Genomic DNA, 25,975 nt, shown 5'->3' with positions numbered 1-25,975 from the left:
TTTCTTGAAATGTTTAGGACGTCCGGTACCTCCAGAATATGCGTTCGAATGTATGATGCAAAACTGGAAATTCTCCTTCAATTCGTTCGGACGTCCGATGCCTCCAATGTTTTGCGTTCGAAGTGTCGCAACGTTTGTCGGACGTCCGGTACTCAAGTGTTGTACGTCCGATCGGGGTCAATGAGTTTAGAAAACTTGGCTTATCATCTTCGGACGTCCGAGAGTGGGTTCTTCATGCGTCTGAAGTTACTCAATGGTTGTCGGACGGCCGATGCAGTCTTTATGTGCATCCGACAGCTATTTCAGCATATGTTAGCCTCTGAACCTGTTCTGCTCCTATTCTGAAAAGATCTAATCAGAGAATATTAGCATTTGTTTTGTAATCATCAAAAGTTACGGATTGAGATAAACACAATTGATGGCAAGCATTGGTCAACATGATAAAGGAAGAAGCTACTTTAGTTGCTCATCCAATTAAACCTCAATTTGCAGTCGCAAATCCCAAGTTGCAAAATATATATATAATAAAATAAAGGGAAGGGGTATCCTATGCTCTCTACTAGTACATGTCTCTCTATTTATCTTTTTTTTTTTGAAATAGTCAAGAAAATTTGAAGTCTAATGGAAAAAACTTCTGACAATTTGATGACTGTGTTGTTTTCCTCATAATGCTTGTAGAAGCATAGAAGGAAAAAGGAAGTTTTATTAATTACTGAGGAATGCCTTTCACAGTCCGACAATATTGTAATTTGAATGTAGGGGGGGTTTGTGGACGGGGGGTACAAAATAACCAAGCTACTCGAGCTCGATTGAGGAGTTTAGTTAATAGTAGAGTTCAAGCATTGGATTCATATATTCAAAAGCTTGATGAGTTTATTGAAGTAGTTACATTTAAATTATAAGTATTACTAAATTACTCTTTTAACTATGTTATTTGTGAAATTTACTAAAAAAAATCTCAACTTAAAACATAGCAATACAAGCAGAGAATGAACTGAAATCGAATTCAAGTACTATTCCAACCTCATCGAGTTGAGCTCGAGCTTCCACTCTCATGTTCATTCGAGTTCGGCCACACTTTTCTAGTCATTGAGTTCAAACTTGAATGTAGTGATACTCGATCTCAACTTAACTTTAATACACCCTCTAGGGGGAAGAGTGGAATTTCCATAGACATAAACCAAGAAAAAATTAGCAAATTAGCAATAGAAAATGCAAATCTAAAACCTACTTTTAAGTGGCTTCCAGGAGAGGAACCAAAAATCCCACCCGATAAAATTCCACATAACTAAAAATGGAAGAATAGTCAATTTCAAGTTCCACTATTAATAGCAGATTTTCACAACTTACCATCTGGTTCGGATGGTCACCGAAATTAGGAATATGTTTACTTACCAAAATGTCTTTCATGTTCCTAGTCCGATATGCCCTGATCAAACATATTAGGAAGTATCCGTCACATTGAAGGAAAGAAACATCAAAATACCAAAATATGGTTATTATATTTACGTGTATCAAAAAGTAAAAATCAATCCCTTTTTTGGGTAAACAATCTATTCCAAAATTAAACTTTTGAATTGAGACAAAAACATAGAGCTTTGGGTATGTTATATTTGTGAATTAATTCGTATAAGTATATTATGGAAACCAATTGGGAGAGACTAAAATTCACATCCCATATAATCATTGAACAAGAATACCCTTAACTTTTAAGTTGATTTGATTCTTTAAGTGTTTCAAGAAACATATATTTATCGAGCAAAAAGTGAAAAAAAAAAATTTACATCACAAAAGAGAATATTTTCAGACATTTTACAAGTGCATGTGAATATTATTTTTAATTTAAAATTTCATTTAGCAATCTAGATTTTTCAATTATGAACAAACATGTAAAAGCACCACTTATATGTTTCAATTCCATAAAATTAAAATCTAAGCGATTTTCAAGGTAGAATATACAAACATATTGACATCTCCATATTCATATCCTCCACTTGATTATCTATAAATTAGTGTTAAAAGAAGTTCAACAAAAAAAAAGTAGTAGGTCATATAAGGAAAGAGGGAAAAAATAAAGCAGCTTTAGAGAAGCACAAATTCTGGAATAAAATAAACAGTGGAAGGAATTTCTATATAGAACTAAACATAAAGATTAGCATATGGATTTTTTTTCTTTAGAAAAGATATCGTTGTTCCCTATTATCATAATATAAAAAGATAACCTAAATACCATAAAATGTTTTGTTTTAATGTATAAAACCTTAAGGCATTAACGTCCAATAAAAGTATGGGTCTGTCTACAGGGTGTTTATTGAACACTCATTAAGATATATTTCAGGTGTCATATTTTTGAAAATATAAAATTAATTAGAGAAAGTAAATAAATACAAGAAAAGGTAGATAAGATTAAATAGGAAAAGTATATAAAAGTAAGGAAAGGTAATAATTATTATATATATATATATATATACATACACATGATAAGTTAGGTGTGTTAATAAGTGTCTAATTGGCATCCATTAGAAAAACCCTAAAAGCATATGGTGTGGATTTAGCTCCTCCCAACTACTTTTTATTTTTGAAATTTACAATAACAAACTCTAAAAATATTTCCAAAAACACAAATAAGTAAATAAATAATCTATTATCTCTTTTTTCTCCCACCCACTACCCACCACTACCATATCTCCTTCTCTACCGCCATCACTGCCCCTTCCCTTCCCTCCTCCTCTCTCCTCTCTCTCCTTTCTCTTTCCTCCTCCTTCCCTTCTTCCTTTCTCCTCTCCTCCCCTATCTTGCCCTTCCCTAGCAACCCCTCCTCCCCTTCCTCCCTATCTAATTGGGATCATGACCACGACCAAAGGAAAAAAGAGAGGAAGGTGTTGCCTGGCGGCCCCCCTCCCCTCTCTCTCCCTTTGGTTGCGACCATGATTAGAGAAGAGGTTGCTGAGGAAGAGAAAGGGAAGAGAAGAGAGAGGGGAGGAAGGAGAGAGAAAAGGGAAAGAGAGGAAAAGGGAAGAGAGAGGAGGTTGGAGAAGAAAGGGCGATGGAGGAGGGGAGATGGCAGCATTGGAGAGTGGAGGTGGTTGAAAATTTTTTAATAATTATTAATGCAAGGAAATGTAATAATTATTAGTATATATATACTTATACTATATAAGAACGAGTTTAGAACTAGATTTCAACCGCACGGGTGAGGCTATTTTGGGAATGTAAGAGTGTTTGAAGAGTAATTGAAACATTGAGTACAAGTCATTATAGCTTTAATTTCACTATAATTACTTATATAACCTTTCAGACATTTAAGGTTAGGGGCAGGTTTGGTATGTTACAATGTTTGGTGTCAAGTTGAGTATCAAGTACAACTGAATAAAACTTGTGTTTTGATAGAATTATATAAAAGTCATTTTAATCATTTATTATACTAACATCTAAGCCTTCCAATTTCCTGAAACCTTTCTCGTCCGGTAAGGAATTAATTGGATGTTTACATGATTGGATTTTAATTACAATTAATTAACTTAATTATTATCTGAACAATCATTATCATATTTATGTCCCCATGTTTAGCCGATACCCTTTCTTCTTTTTCAGTTTCACCTCTTTGGTTTTATTATGGATATTAAATATTTGGTGGAATGCATAGCTTTTCCTTTAAATTGAGATGAGTTCTTTGGGTTTGTCTTCTTTGATTGTTGTTTTTTTTTTTTCTGATGATTGGTTTATTCAAGAACTCCATATAGTTTGCCTTTTGATACTTCTAATTCCAAAAACTGACTAATTGTATTATTTTCCTTAGTAGATCCCAGAGATTCTGTCTCTGGTCAAAGTACAATTTGAGATAATGTTGTCACTTTCTAAAATAATCAGAAAAATAATTTGATCATCTTCTCCTCCTCGGCCAAGGTATTATCTCTTTATTTAAGTCAAATAACGTTATTTCTCATGAACTTTCTCGTATTGTTCTTGACTCCATGGATCTGTTGACTACATTCCAACAGTTATGGTTCAAGTAGTTATTTTTTCATGTAATATGATTTGGAATTCAGCTTGTGTTTATTTTAATTGAGAATTTTATGATTGTAAAATTTATTAACTTAGAATTTTGTTCTTCATTGAAACTGAAAAAGAAAATTAATCATGCTACATAGTACTAAGATGTCATTTGCACTCTATTTGCTTTCCATGTTATGATCTCGTTCTTGTATTATACTATTTATATAGTTTCAAATACAAAAAATTTGCTTTTTTATGCTATCTAAAAGAATTTGTAATGGAACTTGATGAGTTTAAATGCTTTAGTTACAGCACCATTTTGATTGCATTGTATTAATTCATTTACTCATAATTGTATGTTGTACAATGATAAATAATGTTTCTTGATTTGATTGAAGCAACTATTATCCATAGTTCAAACGAGTCAATTAAGTAGAGATGTTATATTGGATACTTATACAAGTCAACATTGAAAAATATCATTAAGCAGTTTCTACCTATAGTTTGCAATTCGAATTCATATGAGAAATTTCTTCTGATTTTAGTTACCATTTTCTACAATTTCAAATTTAGAAAATATTATTGTGACGACCCCACTTCTCCCTAAGGCGAACCAGAGGGTTGGCGGGTCGCCTGCCTAACTCTCGCCAGGGCTCACGCAAAAAAAAAAAAACGACTAAACCCTTTCCTCGTATAACTTAAACCTAAACAGAACTCGTCACCCGAGCAATCCAAACCTTTGAACGACCAAAATACTAAGAACACATTAACTTCAGAGATAACATTGCCATGGAACATCTGGACATTCACTCTTAAACACCTCTCCAACCAGATCAACACATAACTACAAATATACGTTACAAACCACAAAGTGAAAACAGAAAATACAAATTCGTTCATACAAGCCAAAGTTTAGGGTTTGCACTTTTCCAGCTTCAAGTGGCAACCCAAAACAAAAGATACATAGTCCAATTCATAACCACATTTACAAAAGTTAAAGGTAGACTTCAAGTCTCTCGGATGCCAAAACCTGTTCAGGAAAACAAATAACGTGGGGTGAGCTAAAACTCAGTGGTGCCCCAAGCATGCAATCATATAAACAAGTAGCGAACAGTAATTCCAAACTAAATTCAACAAGTAAGAAAGCGAATAACAGCATAGAGTTGGATACAGGGCTCTCAGGAGCCATTTTCCACGCACTTGATCAAAATTAACCGCCCTCCGTCAACTTTCACTATCTAAAGTCCATGTAGATTCTTGTTGTTTTTTTTTATCTTAACACGCTCCAACCAACTTACTCCCACCGAGCCCGTTCTTCTCACGAGAGAGTTTGGTAATACTCGAGTATACCTTTTTATAGACTAGTCGAGGGATTCACCCCACGACGTCACAACACGTGTTTACCAAGTCAGGATAAGAGGCCCTCCCACCCTAAGGTGTGGTACGTTCCCCTGCTTGGTGGTTTAGTTGACGAGTCCACGCTCCAGTCAACAATTGCAAAATTTTGGTACTGGAGTTAGGATAAGAGGCCCTCCCACCCTCAGGTGTGGTACATTCCCCCACTCAGTACTTAACTAGAGCGAGCAAGATATTCGAGAAAACATTTCAAATAATTCACCACTCGAAAGGGCTAGTGCGATAAAGTACACACTGCCCACTTCGATGGATCAGGAAATCCACTTCCAATTATCACATAACAAGTCAAGAAAGCACTTTAACACATTAGTCATAGAACAAGCACGGACACTCACCAAAAGTGAAGTTCAAAAGTCAAGCTGGGAAATCGCAGTCCACGTCCTCGCTAAACCCTAGAAAACCAAGTTTTAAAACTATAAGTTTTACTATACAAACTCTTGGTTTATATACAAAAGATTATCTGGTATAAAACTAGTTTATTTTCTCGGAATAAATCAATAAATCTCTTAGAATTAAAGTTAGTAAAGTGATAAAATATTTCGTATGATTCCTTTAAAGCTGCTTTTCTTTCTAGAGGTGCAACTAAAACCAAACTAATTCAAACAAGTTTTCTGGCCGAATAAGTTTTCTATGCCTTTCATTTAAAATTATTAAAATCTAGTGTTTTTAACAATTTTCCTCTAAAACAACTAGCCAGGGAATAATTTTACGAAAATTTTAAAGTTCGGAAGTTAATGCAATTATTTCTTAAAGGTAACAAAGCTAGTTTAAGTAAAGAAAAGAATTAACTAGTTAGCAAAGTTTTTTTTTTTTTTTTAAAGTCCCGACACTCAAATTTGAGCATTATCGTACTATACTCAATTTCTATAACTTGATATTAAGACGAAATATTTCCACAAAGCTTGATTTAAAAGTACTCGAATTCAAAAGACCAAAACGGACTTCACAGTTCCAGCTCATTTGCACATTGTATTCCAAGTCACCAATGTAGTAAAATCACAATCCAAACATCAATTTCACTAGGTTTTCATCAATCATTAGCCCTAGATCTCAACAGATTCAATTCCAATCAAAATTAAACAAAGGAAGTCCAAGATATCAAACGATTCCAAACCACAATTCAGGGACCTTCCAAGTACATTTCGGCCAAACCGTTTAAACAGTTCCACCACGAATTAAACTCTTGCAAAAATTACTCAAATGGCCAAGAGCTTCATCAATCATTAGCTCTTGACGACAAACAATCATTCCTTACAACAATTAACCCGAAATTCAACCAAAAACAACAAGGAAAGCCACGGCTAGCTTACTCATAAACACTCCAGAAATTTAGATTCTCCCTTGTTTCGACAACCAAGAAAAATTCCAGCAAATGACAATTCAAGACTTCCATCAAATCTCCACCTTTTATTTGCTTGAAACACTAAACACATAGCTCATAATCTGTCCAACCTAAACCAAAAAAAATAACACACAATTCCAGAAAAATAATCTCACCAAAAGCCTCAACTAATTCGGCCAGCAACCATATACAATTTCCAGCAATGTAACAGTCAGCCTAATACACATTTTCCTCCAATGATATCTTCAATTTATGTTCAAAGCTTTCATGTATGTTCAGATCAAGCCAAAATATGATATGTATTACAGTTTGACATAGAAATTCAAGGCCAAAATTCATAAAAATAGCTAGAAACTTCACCATTTCCTTCATTCGGACGACCTGGAAAAATTTCCAGCAAATAACCCTAGGAATTCAGATTTTTTTTCTCCCTTGTTTTTTTTTTCTTTCACGGTTCATCAGCTACATGCAAGACCAAATAAACAGCTATCTATCAGTTTTGATCCAAAACCAAGTTCGGACAACATCAGAAGTTACCATCCAACCAGAAATTCATTCGATCCTTCTCGGTTAGCTTGCATGCAAGCAGATTTTATGTTCCTTCAATTTTCTTGCTTAATCAAGGTTGATTAACCTCATGCAAAGCTTAATCATCCAGTTTTCTGGTTAGCTAAAAACACATTTAAACTCAGGTTATCACAAATTGGCCAACTAAAGCTGCAAATTTCCAGCTTACACACTCGGCAACTCCAATTCCTTCACCATCAGATTTCTTGAGACTTAACTTATCATCCAACCGCACCACCCTCACATGCATGCCCCTAAATAACTTCATCAACCTATAGACAACTAGTCTAAGTCCAGAAATTACCTCAGCTTGGAGCTCAACACACGCGACCAGCAGCGGAAATATTTCTCTCCTCTCGGCAGTCCAGAAATGCAGCCCGCTAGCTCTCCCTCTCCCTTGCTCAAGCTTGCGACTAGAATGGAGGAAGTTTGGCTCTCGGTCTCTTCACCAGCTCACGGATGGAAGGAATGAGAACAGCAAGTCTCTCTTTTCTCTTCCTAGCTTACGGATAGAAAGGAAAAGAATGACAAGCTCGGCTCTCTCTCTTTCTCACTTCACTCTCGGATTGCGGCAGAAAAAGGAAATGGAAGGCTGATGTTGTGGTGGATTGGAAATGATATAGAAGAGTGTGGTAGTGGAGTGTGAGCCGACATTATGAATAGTGGAATGGTGGAGTAGGAAAATGGAACCGGCAGGCTGGACATGAAGCTTGTTCTAGGAGGTTCCATGGCTGCATGGTTGATTTGAAATGGAGAAAGGCTAATCTGGTCTTTTAACAACTTGTTCGACCTTCCACTTAAGTTCTCATTCGTAACCTAATTCCAAAAATTTACCCCAAATGAAATTCGATAGTCTACTAGTGTGCTAATCTCGTGAAAAATTCAATTATCGAGATTTAACGTTCTAAGTGCAGTTATAAGGGATTGACCCAAATCGTTTTCGTCTTAATTCTAGGTTCCCGTTAACACTTAACGTTATTAACACTTAAAATTAGCTATCGGAATTCAAAGAATTAATATTAGAGCAATAAAACACTCTACGTCAAGAAATATTAACTTAACCTGGCAAAAATCAAATAATTCAATACTCTGCACAATTAAACTATTTGTAACCTAAAAATTATTTTTACATACTTATTTAAGATCAACTAATGATAAAATTTATTAAAAGTCAAAAATGCAAATGCGACAAGTATATATATATATATTTTTTTTCAAGGTTCTCACAATTATTTGCACCAATTTTTTATAATCAAGATAGTTTCAATTCAGATTTTTTACAATTATGCAGATTTGAACTTATTTGTGAGATTATAAAGAAATGCCCCTAGCAAAAAATACCAAATCTAAATAGTTTCTACAAAACTTTGAAAAAGGCCATTTAAGTTTCTTATCTATCTATCATTTTTGGGCATTATTATCTCTGTAAGAAACATGTGATTAAGTCGTATTATGCCCACCAAATTATATAAATAGTTAGTCAAAGATAAAATTGTTTTAGACTAGATTGGATGCAAAGTGATTGATGGATAAACTTGACTTGATAATTCAGATTGAGCTTAAGTCGAGGGAGAAATCAGAAGCATTGCTTGAGAGATCTTTCATGAACATATATAGATTCGAGAGATGAAGGGTCCAATTGATACTTTAAAATGTTTTATCATCTTGGATAAGTTTTAGAAGAGACCTTTGGATACTTTTCAATTGCACTTCAGACATTCTTACATTTTCAAACTATCCTTATCTTTGCAGTTGAAATTCAAACATAACCTTTGATCACAACGGATTCTTATATAGTATAACGATAAGGATGTCTCATTGCACATTATTTTTATTGACTTACTATATAACTTATGATTTTTCTATTAAAATCACATGATAAAATCATCATACTTCAGTTCCTATACTACAAAATATTAAACAATAATTATTAATTATCTTGAATCACAAGCACCAAATTCCCGCGCGTCGCGCGGGCTATCCTTCCCTAGTATATAAATATACATAATAGGTTAAGTGTGTTAACAAATGTCTAATGGGCACCCATTAGAAAAATCCGAAAAGTATATGGTGTTAATTTAGCTCCTTCTAACTACTTTTTATTTTTGAAATCTACTGTAACAAATTCTAAAAATATTTTCAAAAACACAAATAAGTAAATAAATAATCTACTATCTGTTCCTTTTCCCACCTACTACCCACCACCACCACCTCTCCTTTTCTACCGCCACCACTGCCCCTCCCCCTTCTTCCTTCCCTCTCTCTTCTCTTTCCCTCCTCTTTTTCCTCTTTGCTCATTCTTTTCCTTCTTCCTCCCTCCTCTCCTTCCTCTCTCTTCTCTCTCCCTCCCTTTTCTTCGTCCTCCTTTCCCTTCTTCCTCCCACCTCTCCTCCCCTACCTTCCCCTTTCTTGGCAACCTCTCCTCTCCTATCTTCCTATCTAATTGGGGTCGCAACCATGACCAGAGAAAGAGAGAGGGGAGGGGGTTGCCTGGTGGCCCCTCTCCCCTCTCTCTCCCTTTGGTTGCGACTACAACCAAAGGAGGTTGTTGAGGAAGTGGAAGAGAAGAGAAAAGGGAGAGGAGGAAGGAGAGAGAGGGAAAGGTAGAAACGGGAAGGAAGAGGAGGTTGGAGAAGGAGGGGCGGTGGAGGAGGCGAGGTGGTGGCAGTGGCAGGTGAAGATGGTAAAAACATTTTAACAAATTTAAAAAATTCATCCAATAAAATTTTAAATTTTAAAAACATCTCAAAATCATCCTAAGAACACCTAATCCAGACTAACCATCTACAGTTGAAAGTTTTCAAATACAATGTTATAATAAATTTTTTTAAATATACCCCTAAAAATACCTAATTCATAAGGACCCAAAGTTTTATAGGATTTTTTGCCGTCGACAAATGTTCTAAATTAACTCCCATTATTTCCTATAATTTTTCATTTTTTTCAATTTTTTTTTTAAATTTTTGGTTTTTAAGCAAAATACCATCATGGCAAATTCCATGACCTTTTAGTAACTATCATCTTCTAATATATAACCTCCAGAATGTCTTATGTCTCTTTAAGTTCCCTTTTTTGTCATCTTTTATGATAAATTAATTTTTTTTGTGAAAATTGCACGAATGAATTTAAGAGCAATGTAGCAAACTTACTAATCAAACCGTATAATCCTACCAAAACTGCATATGGATAGTCTAGCCCAACAAATTACTCATGTCCTTCATCGAATTACCTGCAAGTAACCTTTAGCAGGTATTTAATCCTATTGAATATGCCATCAATTACACAATCATGTTTTGAAAAACTCTATAATCCTTTTAGCGTATCATTCCCTTAACATGTATCTCTTAATGATGATAGTAGTTTGAATTTTAAAGTTTTAAAATTGTAACGTTACCATATAAGGATCAAAAGACACTTATTTCACCATCAAGGATGTATTTTATTTGAACAAATGATACCCAAAAAAAGCACTTTAGAATCTTCCTCAAATTTTACTATACCTACAAGTATAGCTGTTAATCTTGAGCCATATGCATTGAGTCATCCAAGTCGACCCGTGAATAAATGGTTTTGGATAACCTATTATTTCCAAGTTGAATCTAATTGGGTAACCCAATTAGACCCAAGTATATGGCAACACCCAAAAACTTTTTTTGTCGTCACTAAAATTTAAGAACCTTTCTATGCCATTACTTTTATCCATAGTTATTAAACTTGGTTCAACTCGGCAGTCGAATCATTCAATCCGGTGAACCGGTCATTGGACCGGGATGGATTTCTAATTGAACAGTTTAAGCATAGAACCTGTTGATCGGCTAATGATCTGACAGTTCAATCGGATTAAGCCGGGAACCTGGCCGATTTTGTCGACGAAGTGGGATTGTGAAAAAAATGTTAATAAGCTCTTGTTAAAATTCAAACTTGAGACCTTAGGCAAACAACTATAGTATACTCATCACCAGACTACTTGTTATATGTTAGTAAAGTAGCTTTCTTATAATATATGAACGTTTTGTCAATTCTATCCTTTTTTTATTTCTCTAAAACAATTTTTTTTTTGGAAAATGGATTTAAAAAAATAACGTATTACATAATTCATTTTAAAGACAAATATTGTTTTTAATAATTTTTTGCACTTAAAATTTGTAAATAAACTAGATAATTACATTAAATACAGATAAAATTTTACACTTGAAGTTTGGTGGATTACTAATAAATTTATGTTTTATTAATTCTTATATGAATTACTTATTCTACAGCGAACTAAATTAAATGAGCATTTACTATGACATTGTTTATTACAATTTATATCATATGTTTTATATAAAAAATATAAAAAATATAATATTTAAATATGTTGAATGGTACAAGTTCAACTAGTACCACTCACCCACTGGTTGAACTGTCGTTGATCCACCTCCCTCGTTGAGTTACTTCTTGAGCCGGATTTAATAACTGTGCTTTTATTAGTTAAAGGTCCTCTGTGCCATTATTTGTATCAGTAAAAAGTGATGAGATAATCTAACTAAAAAAGTTAGAAGAGTTAATAAATGGATAATTGGGCGACTTACACCCATATGACACCCAACCCATTTGAACCCATTTACTTAATAGATATAAGAGTGAATGGCCCAAAAGGTCACTAAACTATTAAAAATGGCACCCTCTGGTCACTAAACTTTTTTTGTGGCCGAAAAGGTCACTAAACTCGCAAAAACTCTCCAGCGAAGTCATTTTACCGAATTTCACCGGTTCCTCATCCGGTAACAGGGTCAATATGGAGTGGAGGAATATAGTAAAGGGGCAAAAATATCAAACAAAATATGGTCAACCTTTTTTTCTCTCGCAAGTCGTGCCTTAGATCTAGAAATTAGCTGAGTCCTCTTTTCATTTGTTGAAAGACAAATCTTCTCTCATCTATTCAAGGAAAAATCTCCTTCCATTTCATCCTGTCCAATGACTCATGGCAAGACGCAATAAACCGATTCATCAGGATACGAATCAAGAAAGTCAAGGAGAAATTTAAAAAAAAGAAAAAAAAAGAAGTGGCATTGTGCTAACATATAAGCTGAATCCAATTACTATCCATACCATTTCAAGTTCTTGAGCCATCAAAATACAGGGACCGCACCATGTTGCGTAGAAATCGATTATTAGTGGTACATTTCTCTCCCCCTTCACCAGATCTTGGACTTCTTTAGCAGACAGTTTTTTCTACACAAAGGAAGCAAAACAAAAAACCCCCCAATAAGCCTCTGAAAAACATCGAAAAAAGCTTCCTTTTTCTCGCAGGAAAAAAAAGACAAAAATGAAAAATATACTAGAAAAAACACTTTGTAGTTGTTGCATGCTAAACAATGAATTCTCTGCACCGCCTAATCCCAAGAAACCAGCCACTAACAGAGCAGTACTATGTAATCAGCTACAAAAAAAGAGTACCGAATATTACCACAAGATAATCCTCTCTGACATACTTGCCAGCAGGTGGTAGGCAACGCAACTTTCTTGATGGCTGTTGAGTTGAAAGCAAAGAGGGCCTGTTGGCTGTGGAGATGGGATTTCTGTTGGGGACGGGGTTGAAGAAGAAAGAGCTGGAGTAATGGGTTTGTAGTAGATTCATGCCAGAGGGACCAAGACGTGGCGGAGCATGAAAGGAAGAAGAAGAAGAGAGAGCAGAGTCCATTTTTTTTGCCCGCCCGCCGTCCGTTTTCCTCCTTACCTGATGCTAAAGAGAGGAAGTCGGAAAAAGGAACTGTCACCTTATCTGATGTGCGGCATTTCCAGCAGAAAGGAGGGGGAGAGAAAAAAAGGTTGACCATATTTTGTTTGACATTTTTGCCCCTTTACTATATTCCTCCACTCCATATTGACCCTGTTACCGGATGAGGAACCGGTGAAATTCGGTAAAATGACTTCGCTGGAGAGTTTTTGCGAGTTTAGTGACCTTTTCGGCCACAAAAAAAGTTTAGTGACCAGAGGGTGCCATTTTTAATAGTTTAGTGACCTTTTGGGCCATTCACTCTAGATATAATAAGGTTAATCCATTTATACCTAACACCCAATTCATCTATTTTGACAGCCACACCTACAAGTATCAATTTTTATTGATTTTGCTTCCAAAAATGGCTTGTTCCCTTAGTTGGAGGATTAAAGAGGCAATGCATGACTATTGTATGCCGATGATAAATTAAAAAAAAAAAATCCAACGGATACTCGATGGTATTGTTAATTTGCTCCTCAATGTACACAAATTTATTGCCCCTATATAGAGGTGACAAAATGGACGGAATGGACGGGATTTGCTTGGGTTTGTGATGGAACCGAGTCATATGGGTTTGGACCCAACTTTATCCTTATGTGTTTTGGGACTAACTTGGGCGGGATCACTTTGGGATGGGTTTAGATTGATCCCGCCCAATACCCAAATCTATTTTTTACATATTTTTTTTCCTTTAATTCATTTTTTTTATATAATTTTAATATTTTTGATTTATTAATTTTTTTTTAGTTTTATTAAATAAACATGCAAGTGCTTTATACTCAGGATTCCCATCAAAAATTGGATTAACAAATAAAGGAAAAAATAGATATACAGTCATATTCCAACATATATCAAGATGGCCAAGGTACTTAAGGTGTTGAATATTTATCCTCATCATTGTTCAAAGATGACAGGTCTAAATTGACTGAAATGTTGAAAATTGTTGTGGATAATGACTAGAAAAACTACTAGATTATATTCTCTAGTATGACTATAAAAATTGTTAAAGATAATTTTTGAATCTAAAACTCCGTTTGGATTGGCTATTTTTTCAAAAAATAAGTTTTTCAAATACAATGTTATAGTAATATACAATAACTCAAAAAACATCCCATCCATATTAGTATATCAAATATTTCAAAAAAATTTTATAGTAAAAATTTTTCATATACACTGTTATAATAAAATATTTCAAAAATACCCCTCCAAAATAGCTAAACCAAACAAAGCCCTTGTTATTTGAGCCCAATGGGTACCCAAATATTTCCCAAGTATTCCCATCAATTAATGAGTACAATTGGGATTTGTCCCATTTTAAATCCAATATCAAAATCTAATACCCATCCCGCCCAAAGTCCCCATGGTCATGGGTAACCCATTGGGACTTGGGACAAATTACCACCTCTACCCCTATGGATCACATACGGTCACGTTTATTACCCTGTGTGTATCGATATATCCATGATTTAACTTTACCAAAAATCTTAACACGTAAAGCTCCTCTTATCAAGTACCCGTTGGGCAACCCGTAGACAAAACAAAAAATTGTAATTCCGTCCATGGAAAATATTAGAAGTAAAATTTCAAAGGATGGGCACATTATGTAAAAAAGAGAGACAGGGTATTGCCGTCTCCATAAGGTGCAAATATAACAACAGCCACAAGACAGTATTAAAACAAGCTTAAATACGCACGCACAGGGATTAGGAAGAAAGTACATATATGCAAAGCCATGGGCTGGTGTCCTGAAGGTCTACCCCGCAGTAAGGGAATTTTGGAGTCCAAAATGCTCCTGGCCGCAGAGCACCAAACAGAAACAATTTGCAAAGAACAGAAAAGGCTAGAGCCCTTTCAATCGAAATTTCCTGCAGCTGCTCCAGTGGATGGACTAGCATCACATGCATGATAGATGCAGCTAATAGGGACCTACAAAGCACCAAATAACAACCACAAGTGATGCTGCTTGGCTGATAGTGTACAAAAGGATGATTCCTTCTACACTTTGCAAACAAGTGCATAAAGAGAATAATCTACCAAGAAACTAAAATAGTGGCCATGACAAAAATGTGCACGAGGTTATAAAATGAAGAGTCCAAAATATAGCTATTCTTACCATCTATCAACAGAGCCCAAGGAAAGCTGCATAGTCAGAATCCATGTCCCAGAGATTGAAGTCCTCAAAATCATCAAAATAATAATCATAGTCAGAAACATCAAAGTCAGAAATCCCAGAGGAGTAGACATCAAATGAATCAGAGTAATGAAGTCCTTCACAGTCATCAAGTTCTTCATCAAACTCATAATCTGCCGTGGAGTCATTAGGGAGCCTCAGATGTGTAATTTCTTGAGAGCATCGTTTTCCTAGATCACCATCCAGGTTAACATAATAACATTTCCGGAGATCTAGTGATTCCAGTTTTGCACAGTTATCAAGAATAGCTTTCAAGCCTTCATTTGTCATCTTATTTCCCAAGAGATGAAGGTGGTGTAATCCTGGCATGGTTTTTGCAATAGCAGCTGCCTCCTTATCACATTCTTGATGTGGCAGTTCATTGCTTCTCCTGTTTATTGTAAATGACTTTAACAAAGGGCAAGAGCAGCCAACTATTTCAAGGGCTTCACTGGGCATGGAGATAAAGAAAAGGTGCAGCTCCTCCAACAAAGGTAATCTTTTAACAGCTTCTGTCAAACCTTCACCACTTATACTATCACAAAATGCAAGCCGAAGGCGCTTAAGCTTGCCTGACCTGTATAAAAGTTGCAAAGACAAAACAAAGGCAAGACATTAAACTGGTTCCATTTACAAATTTGCATAGGACAACATTCATGGTAAGCAAACTTTTACATGGTTCAGGGCTTGGTGGCAAGCAAGGCCCCAAGAAATATATTAATGGGCATAGGAAATTGATAATTATATTGTGATTCTTCCGTTAAAACCTGACATACTCCAAAACAACATAAGGCCACATGTGCAATCTCGTATTATGCCGGATAAAAGAAAATAAAGTTACTACAAATGGGGAAAATGCAAAAAGTTGTATAAAGAATTTAGACAAAGAAAACAAAGAAAAGAACGGTACTACCAAAAGAATATAATCTGTAAAGCTAACTATAACATGACAAGAACTTTACATGGCAGCTTGAAATTGCAAATAGACCATGCAGGGAAAAAAATAAAAAAGAAAAAGGACATTGTAGATATACTTTGACAACTAGAGAAATCAATTGCAATTACTTGTACATGATCATGATTGTTGATTCCTCAAAGGACAACCTATACAGAGGTCAATTAGACTACCTTATTCATAATTACAGAAACCACCCGTTCGTTTTTTGAAAATAAAGTAACTCACCTTCAAGTTTAGTATCATAGATTAGCATGAAGTCTTCTTGGAATCTAAATAACCCATATGAGAAATATTTTGGAGCAAATCAGTGGGGAAGCAGAGGTCCTTTTCTTCTTCTTCATTTTTAATTTTTTTAAAGCTAGCAGAAGTAGTCATATCAGAAAAGAATTACTTCATCTAAATTATAAAACATAGGCAGACAGCGGATGTAACTCTGTTTTTGAAAGGCACAAAAGTATAATTCCAAAGATGCCAAACCTCATAAAGTGATTTACAGGCGAACCTTTATAAAATGGTTTGTTCTTCCTGGATGACAACCAACACTACAGACAGTTGGGTTCACTTCTCCATCCAAGGATATGCAAGGTTAATCTAAATCAACCACCAAATCAAGACATTGAACAGGTATGGGATAAACTCCCTTTCTGAGAACGCCAGCAACAAATGCTGTCTACCATTGAAGAATTAAGTCATAACTCTTTGGCTCCTATACATGACACGGGGAAATCAAAGAGTTATGCCTGTGAAAGTCAGAACAGCTTTTGCCCATAGACAGGGATACTTATTATGTTCCACAATCTCACCAAACAAGATTTACCACCAACAGTGCAATAATATAACCAATCATCATCAAAATCACCATAGAGTCAACTGTATAACTGTCAATAAACTAGGTATACTGACCATAACCTACAAGACTAACAGAAACAAAATCAAGGCAAAAGCTCAAGGTTTTAAGCCTCATCAACAAAGTAGAGAGAGAACGGTCAGCAAGGAGAGATTTCATCTAGGCATCCAAGTACCAGGAAACAGTATTAATCTCAAGAACACACTACAAACGTGTAGGGGAAAAAATGAAAAGAAAACGTAACCATTCCATTTTGAAGATGTGTTAAAAAGAACTAATCCAATTGCAATTTAAATTAAAAGGACAAAACAATATTAAAGAAAATAACAGCTCTGTTGGAACCCCTGTTTTTAGGGTGTTTTCAATAGACAAGCTTTTTTACAGCTTTGTCTACAGGAACCCTCTAAAAACACCCCAACTTTTTAAAATACACACATCAAAATATCCCAAAACACACAGTTTTTTCTTTCTATCCTTTTCTTCTTCTTCCTCCTCTAATGCCGGCACCACTATTTGAAGTAACTTTGCTAACAAAGGGACAAAGGGACTAGCACTAAGCATCAAGAACAAGATTCAGAATGACAGCTCATGACTCCAAGAGTGCTTCATATATCATAGGACATAGACAACATCTCAATCCAGGTCATGCACAATACAAAGTACGCACAGCTAATGGACCACAAAACAAGCCCATTGCTCCATTTCACCTCATACTCCCGAAGTTATGGTACCATTTTTAAATGCTTATCAATTGATTAGTGCAATGATACACAAAAATTGCGCACACTCAATGAATCACAATTACCATGGGACAGACAAAACAAAATGCTGATGTGGTACATTATCACTGGCCAGTGTACCACAAAGAATCCTCCTCAATTACTCAAAGGGAAACTTTTCAAAAATTCTGTGCCTCAAAACTTAATTTGCAAAGAAGCCGCAATTTTAAACTTTGCAGCACAATTTACATTCAAGCATATATTTCTGTAGAAATATATTGCTGAATATATACAAAGTAATTTACATTTTATACAAAACTCAGCATCAGTGCACTTCATAATAAACGGACCCAAATTACACCTTCTTTACAAATTAAGCCTTGGAGCACCATTTTCACCAATTTTTCCCTAGAATGATTACCTTTATCCTTACTCTAACCTCCCTAAATATTCAAAAATAACCCTAATTTGCATAAAGCTAATTAAGTTAAACTAAACCAAAGTGCAACAAACTCATAATCCTGCACATAAATTCAGATACAAATCTAAATACAAATGAAAATTCAAGTTTCATCAACAAATCTACCTTTCAGCAATATACTCAAGCAATTCATCAGTACCAATAGACCCAATGCTGATATCAACCAACTGGCCCTGGCTCCGATCCACAGCGTGCTGGACCATGATTTCCATATCGTAAGGCTCATCCTCGTAATCCGCACAATCATACATGTCAATCACTCGCCACATGGCAGGATCAAGGCAAACACTGCGCCAGGTCGTACACACTTTCTGTGCACTCTCCAGGATATCGACTACCGACAGTCTCTGCAATATGTTGGCCGTTATGTCCCGTGGCAGCTCTGTCCACGGCGGCGGGGGAGGCGGGGGCGATACTGAAGTGGATGCTGATGAACCTTTTCTTCGCCATACTTGTTTGATTTTGAGATTTTTCTTTCTTCCTATCATTTTTAGGGTTTCAGTGTCCCGAGTAGAAATTCAGGAAATGGTGGGAAACTTTTCGCATTGACGGATGGAGTCAGGGTCTTCTGGTTTTGGTACTGTAGGAGTGTGAAGTAGCATTGCTAAACTAAGGCACTGTTTGTTTGACGGGGGGAAGACGCGCAAGAAAGTGCGTCGTGGAAAAAGTAAAATGAAATGAAATAAAGAAAAAGGAAATTAATTTTTTTACGTGTGTTTGGTTAATAAGAAAATGATGCAAGAAAATATAAATTCTTGTGTTTGTTTAGTTAGAAAGTCACAAAAAAATTGGCTAGCATATTCTCTTTTTTTTTTTTGTTTTTTTTTTTGTCAATACGTCAAAGTTACACACAAGTTAGATTAAAATTGGCTAAAACACTCTGAGTATTGAACCTAAAGGGGACCCACAAGAAACACCCATCCAGCCAATTGATGACAGGAAAGTACTCCTATGAACCTTAAGTCTAAGGGCACTACCTCACAACTCTCGATGTGGGATGAAACCATCCCACCGTCTCAGCCGGCCTCATGCACACATGGTGATTTTTTTTTGTCAATACATCAAAGTTAGATTAAAGTTGGCTAAAACATAATATTCAATATTGAAATTCTTCAATTTTTGTGTTTATAATTAATATATGTAAAAACATGTAATAATTATAACATTTTGCATATTGGAAGAGTTGTTTACCTGAAAATTAATCACATTCTTTAATAATAAGTTCACACACACACATATATAATACTAAGGGAAAATCATTCAAAACATCCTTCACATTTTGTAAAATAACTTTTTTCGTCCATCACTTTTATAAGTATAATTTTACGTTCCTTACAAATTTACATTGATCAAATTTGGTCCCTACCTAGGTTTCCAACTAGTTTTTAGTCGGAATTCATCACGTGCCTTGCACGTGATTATTTTTTAGGGGCAAAATTGTCAAATCAAATTTTATAATCTGATCCATAATCCCTCACATTTTGCAAAATGAATTTTTTCGTCCCTCACATTGTACAAAATGAATTTTTTCATTCCTCATATTTTATAAAATGAAAATTTTTTATCCCTCATTGACTATGTGTATGAACAGTTTTTTTTAATTCACGTATATATCTATTTAATTTCACTTGAATAATACGAATAACATGTAATATATCTCTATTTGATTTCACCCAAACAGGTTAATTGTAATTATATACATGCTATTCAATAGATATATACATGAGTTTAAAACTAATAATTTTATTTTAAACCCATGAATATATTTATTTGATTTCACCATGTGAATTTGTTCAATATTTGTGGCCTTTTCTCTTTTAGCAATAATTTATTTATTGAGTTGTATAATAAGGCCATCCAATTAATGGGCCCTAATTCGAATTCTATAGTCATGCTAATGAATTGCAATTTAAATTTGAAATTTCTACTCGCCACCTTTAAGACCAACAATTAAATTACTTATTTTGTGATTGTTTTAAAATTTGAAAGTGCCAATCACTTACTTCTTTTTATCATACTTTTTCTTTGATTATTTTTTTATCCAAATTTAATTCGATATAAACACTCGACAATGTCGAAATTATTTGATTTCGTCTAAATAAGCTAATGGTAGTCATACACGTGCTATTTGTATTGTTCAAGTGAAATTAAATAGATACATATATAGATTTTGAAAAAAACTATTCATACACATGATCAATAAGGGATGAAAAAATTCATTTTGTAAAATGTGAGGGATAAAAAAATTCATTTTGTGAAATATGTGAAATATGAGGGATGAAAAAATTCATTTTGTGAAATATGAGGGACTATGGATCGAATTGTGTAAAATTAATTTGACAATTTTACCCTTAAAAAATAATCACGTGCAAGGTACGTGATGGATTCGAACCAAAAACTAGTCGGAAACCTAAGTGGGTATCAAATTTGACCAATATGAATTTGTAAGAGACGTAAAATTACACTTTTAAAAGTGAGGGACTAAAAAAGTCATTTTACAAAATGTGATGGACGTTTTAAACGATTTTCCCTAATACTAATGTCATATAAATGTAAAAGAAAAAAAATACTAACATCATATAAATTCAATAAATTACTAACTCATTAATTGTCAAAATAAAATAAGAATAAAATGTGTAACTCAAGTTGGTTGTTTGAATTGTAAATTCTAAGATATTCTAATTTATGTAGAAGCTTAGAATGGAGGAAGTGGTTTAGACAAAAGGAGTTGTAAAAGAAATCTATTTAGTTGAAAAAATTTAGATAAGAAAATGAGCGGTTATGGAAAAAATTTATGTGATGGTCCTATAAGTTTCTTGACAAACAAACATTCAAAACTTGCAGCAAAAGTTATTTTCATCACTTTCCTTCCTTTTTTCTGGCAAACAAACACTATCTAAGCAAATCACTGACACTAAATTCTAGAGTGAATAAATAGACCTACGATTAACTCTTTATCTTTATCACTTAATTTACTTAATTGTATTTTAGTGACACGACTAAATTAACTAAGAAAAAAAAAGAAGAAACATAAATTTAATCTAAATTCTTATTACTCATCTAATACAATTTCTTTCTAATTTACATCTCATTTCATTCTAAAACCTTTAATGTTACTGTTCGAAATTTAGGAGAATATAATGATTCAAAATCAAAATATTAGAGATCAAAGGTGCAAATTCATTCTCATATTTCCATTTGTTGCTTTAAAGATGCCTAAAATTAAAAACTTTAAGGACTAGATTTACTTAAGAAGAACATTAAGAACCAATATAGCACACCAGTCAAATATTGAGGACCAAAACTATAATTCTATCTTTCTAATATACTGTATCAATTGATTTTCAAATTAATATATATGTATCATGTTTAATGTACTTACAGCCATTAGTGCATATATACACATATTGGAATGTAAGTATCCCTTTTACCCAAAGACCATCCCTATCCAAACCCTCCTCTTTAATCATATCTTAGATCTCAGCGTAAGAAACCTTGCAATCCTACGAGAACTGGATTCTTCTTTATCTTAGCTGCCAAAATCAGTCATTCTCCCTCCTAGCTTTCAACCATAAATACTAGACAGTAGATCTTCAAAAAGGAAAATGTTTATATTTCGTGCATCCCAGAAAATTATGTCAAAAGCTGCAAGAATAACAAAAAATAATTTACGTCAAGAAAAATTGTCATGACCATACATGGACCAGAAAATGCTTATGGATAGGTTAAAGATGCCAACACATATCAAGATAATCATGCAGGACAATCAAATCAGACCAGCAATTATTGTAAGACCAGAAAATTTTTTAGGGCTTGATCTGAGCTAATTGCTAATAATTCTACATCAATGAATTGCCACTCTAAGGTTCAAGATCATGTAACAAGAGGACCCTTATAGCATAAAAAAAGCGTGGCATCTTGTGCAGGCCATAACTAATTTCTTGGAATCAAACTTTGCTAAATATGATACTACTGCTTGCTGTGAAATATTGCTCCTATTGATGCGAAGTCATTTTTGGAATTGAAGTGGATATGCATCTTTATTGTTTTTGCTTTTGGAGGTTGAAGTTGATATGATTTCAGCGGATATGGATCTATAAGATTGAATCTCATAATTTTGAAGGGAGGTCAATGAAATTGTCGTAAAATTCGGTGGATTTATGTGAAATTGTACCTTTTATATATAGTCGACCCTTAATAAGGAAACCATATCGAATTAACTTTTGACACTCCACTAGGAAATTAGAAACTTGATTCCTTCTTTTCCGAAAAAAAAAAATTGATTCCTTTCAAAGAAAAACGAAAAACAATAAAAATTGGGGGCGGTTTGGGGTTGGGAGGGAGCCATGATGATGAAGTATGACTAGTCGATCTGACCATAGTGACAAAACTTTTGCCGAACAAGTGTATATTTTAAAGGCCCGTTTACCCTATAATATATGTGAAATTCCCTAGGTTACATTCAGTTGACTTGAGGGGTAGATGCCGGGAAAGGCTTAGCACATTGCAGCAAGGAAGACCATTTGCATTTTATAGACAACTGAAACGATAAAAGAGAGGGAGAGGTGGAGGAGCAATTAGGATTAAAATATGAACTAAACTACTCGATATTCGAATTCAATCTGGTTTGGTAAGAGGTCAATTGATCTTGGTTTGTCAACTAATTAAATTAAGTTTGAACAATATTTTATATTCGATAACTTTTAAATTCAATAAAAAGTTCATTCAAATTCGATTCGGCAAATAAATAAATAAAATTTCAAATTTGTTAAAATAATCAAACAAGTTTGAACATTAGGGTGTTTGATTTGATTAGATTCGTTTATCCCATAGAAGCAATCTCTTTTAACATTTTTCTTTATTTGCTTAGTTTTTTTTTCTATTTTTGCATTCTTTATTTCCTTAAGTTGGAGACATGGGTTTTTGCTTTTTTTTTTTTTCTTTTGTATTAGATTTATTTGAAGAACTGACAGAATATATTCATGAAGACTGACTTGGTGTTCAAAGCACTGGAAGATTTTTTTTTTCATATTTTAATGGAGAAGTGACCTATAAGGATCCATAGAGATGGCATTGTAGGGACGACTGCTTCCATTACTATCCGGAAAGACACCAAATTCTCCTTTAGGTGCTTCAACTGCGGTATAGGTAGAAGGAGCTTTGTTCTAAATTCTAATGCACCATAAAAAAAAATATAAAGCGTCCAAAAAAGCATTTTTTTCATTCGTGTCATTTTAGAAATATGTAATCCTATTTACACATCATTTTTTACTATTTTTTCAAGAACTAAAATAGTTTTTTTTTCTTGAGGCTGGGTTGGATAATAAGATGAGAAGGAGTGTAACATAAATAGGAGATCATCAATTCAAAATCTATTCACTTACTAAAAAAAAAGTATGTTTTTGCTCCAAACAAGTCATTACGAAGTTATCTAGGAGTGTGATTGAGCAGATTAGAAGGCAAAAGGAAGTGGACAAAATATATAATAAAGTAGTATTATTTCTACTGTTTCAACGTTAACGAATGAATGAATGAATCAATTTAATCTACAGCATCTATACATCAAAATCTCTAATGGACTACATTTTTTTTCCCATAGGCTACATTTATCTTCTTTTTTTCTTCACTCTTCAAACCAAAGTGGAACAAGTGGAAGTTAAGGGATCATAGATCGCTGGAAGTAGATACTTGCGCGCATCGCTCCCATGTGCATTATAGCTAGCACCAGTTGTAGCATCAACCTTCAACTCCCCTGCGTAGCCCGGATAGGCTCCTTTGCCATAAATTCCGGGACATGCGGCGGCCGCCTCAAGCGGAGCATCAGCTGGACCCTGAAAATACCCATTTCCAAAGGGGTTGGTGACAGTGCCGGCCAGTAGACTAGCCAAATTGATGATCATCCCATCCAAGCCCACATCATTGTTGGGTGCAACCAAAGGTGGGCTCTGTGGTCCATAAGTCGGCTGGTGGAATGGCCAGGCACATTGACCTGGGCATTGGGTCTCAGAATTCCCAACCCAAATGTACGCAAACTTTGGGCTTTTGCCTCTAACTGTAGCGGTTTTCGATCGGAGAGAACCGTGGGTCCCACATTTGCTCGAGCAGAATCCTTCAACTGCCACGTCAGATGAAGTCAAGACTATGTTGATGGCGTTCATTTGATCACCCGTTGCTGCCAATTGTTCAATTTGTTGCATTTTGAGGGATTTGCCTAAGGAGTAATTTTCATCCAAAATTTGGTGGCCCAAACAGAGTTGGAGAGTGGAGGGTTTCTTGGATTTGATTGAGGTGTAGTATTTCTCAATGTTCTTCCACCACGTGGCGACCGATGGTTGGATCACTTGGGAGGAATGCGTAGAGGAGGATAATGAGGTGATGAAATCAGCAATGATGGCCTTTTGAGAGGGACTGAATTTTCCATACCAAATGAGGTTGATTGAGATCTTTCCTGTGAGAAGAGGACCATTGTGGTATTTGAAAACCATGAGATCTTGTTCTTGGCCTGACTTACTAAGCATCCTCCCTGCAGATGCAAAAGTGAGGAAAAATGCAAAAAGTAACATATGCATTGTGATCTTCATTGGAATAGTTAAGGCCATTATGGTTTAATCTTGAAGAATGATGGAAGATATTGGTAGTAATAAAGAAAAAGGTGGATAAAGAAGAATTCAAGATGATATCCTAAAGTGATTTGTGAGGTTTGGCTTAGGGTGAAAGGCATTAGAACTTGGAAGGCCTTTATATAGTTAGAAGTTAGGGGATGAGACAAGAAGGTTCCTAGAAGAAGAAAATGGATCAAGTTAGGCACTTGACTTGGATGAGCAATGTGCCAACTAGATAACGCGTTGTTATTTATTGTGTTTCTTGCTGTATATCTTAACTGGCCTTAGTTCCCAAGTGGGCATTGACCCCTAGGATAGAATTTTATGGCAATTGAGGTGCTTTCCAGCCAGTGAAGAATTGATGAGCATTGCTGGACGGGCAGCTTAAAGTCAAAAAGTTCCAAAAATCCAGCTCCGTTGGTTATGACTATTGAGTTGGTTACTTCTTGCACAGTGCAAAAGTAAGTATTGAATGGAATGGAACTTCCTAGTCCAGCCGGATGAGGGTGGCAACTGCACAGTAAGGTTAATGGTGTTGAAAAAATAATTCAAACAATGCTAACAAAATTGCAGACAAGGAAGTTTGAGTCATGCTTAATAACGTTGCTTTAAGAAATTATTTCAGGAAGTTAAAATGTTTTCTTAAGATTAAACAATCCGTCTTCTTGTTATAAATAAGAAGGATCAGAACTAGCAAACGTTGTGTAAATGCAACAGATAGGAGCAAAGAAATTTTGAGAGAAAGAAGGAGAACAATAGAGTTGCCAGGATGATTCTGCTGTAAGCTGTAAGTGCACTTTTCAAAGTAGAAGCAGCTGGTATTTATAAGCGTAAGAAAGAATGCACTCGAGAGGATAAGAGATAAAACTTTCTGTAACAAAAAACGTGTGCCTAACTTTGTGTAACAGAATGAATGTTAACAAAAAACATTGTGCTAAGTAACCAGAAAGTAACAGAATGAACACTAACAAAAGAACGTTGTGTCTGAGTAACCAGAAAGGAACGTTAAGAGATAAGATTATCTTAGTGGAAAGAGTTAAACTCTAACCAGATTTGTAACGTAAAAAGTAAAAATAATTTTTTACTTCTTGCAAAATATAACAGTAGTAAAACTAT

The 25,975-nt window shown here is 34.8% G+C and overlaps 3 protein-coding genes across 5 annotated transcripts; all 3 read right to left on the bottom strand.

Annotated features, from left to right (window-relative positions):
- Positions 1-4,749: 4,749 nt before the first annotated feature.
- Positions 4,750-13,133, bottom strand: LOC113709657 (thioredoxin-like protein CITRX, chloroplastic). 3 transcript variants are annotated; one of them, XR_003452763.2, is made up of 4 exons: positions 12,771-13,133; positions 12,413-12,535; positions 5,748-5,804; positions 4,750-5,026 (listed from the first exon to the last, which is right to left on the bottom strand). XR_003452763.2 is itself a non-coding variant. In XM_027232477.2 (3 exons), exons 1-3 carry the CDS (start codon positions 13,002-13,004, stop codon positions 4,991-4,993), a joined length of 393 nt encoding a protein of 130 aa, XP_027088278.1. In that variant the 5' UTR covers positions 13,005-13,128; the 3' UTR covers positions 4,750-4,990. The 3 variants fall into 3 exon arrangements, 2 of the variants coding, with proteins under 2 accessions (XP_027088278.1, XP_027088279.1); XM_027232477.2 differs by lacking the exon at positions 5,748-5,804 and having other exon boundaries at positions 12,771-13,128; XM_027232478.2 differs by lacking the exons at positions 4,750-5,026; positions 5,748-5,804 and adding an exon at positions 11,914-12,270 and having other exon boundaries at positions 12,771-13,129.
- Positions 13,134-14,642: 1,509 nt separating this feature from the next.
- LOC113709235 (F-box protein SKIP19-like) lies at positions 14,643-18,865 on the bottom strand. Its single transcript, XM_027231956.2, has 3 exons — positions 18,363-18,865; positions 15,196-15,829; positions 14,643-15,008 (listed from the first exon to the last, which is right to left on the bottom strand). Exons 1-2 carry the CDS (start codon positions 18,743-18,745, stop codon positions 15,202-15,204), a joined length of 1,011 nt encoding a protein of 336 aa, XP_027087757.2. The 5' UTR covers positions 18,746-18,865; the 3' UTR covers positions 14,643-15,008; positions 15,196-15,201.
- A 4,862-nt stretch (positions 18,866-23,727) lies between these two features.
- Positions 23,728-24,956, bottom strand: LOC113709646 (protein PHOSPHATE-INDUCED 1-like). Its single transcript, XM_027232458.2, has one exon. It carries the CDS (start codon positions 24,854-24,856, stop codon positions 23,888-23,890), a length of 969 nt encoding a protein of 322 aa, XP_027088259.1. The 5' UTR covers positions 24,857-24,956; the 3' UTR covers positions 23,728-23,887.
- Positions 24,957-25,975: the final 1,019 nt, after the last annotated feature.

This window comes from Coffea arabica, chromosome 9e (genome assembly GCF_036785885.1).
Source record: "Coffea arabica cultivar ET-39 chromosome 9e, Coffea Arabica ET-39 HiFi, whole genome shotgun sequence".
NCBI lineage: Eukaryota > Viridiplantae > Streptophyta > Magnoliopsida > Gentianales > Rubiaceae > Coffea > Coffea arabica.
Note: the sequence above shows the minus strand (reverse complement) of the source record. Positions and strands in the feature narration are given on the sequence as shown.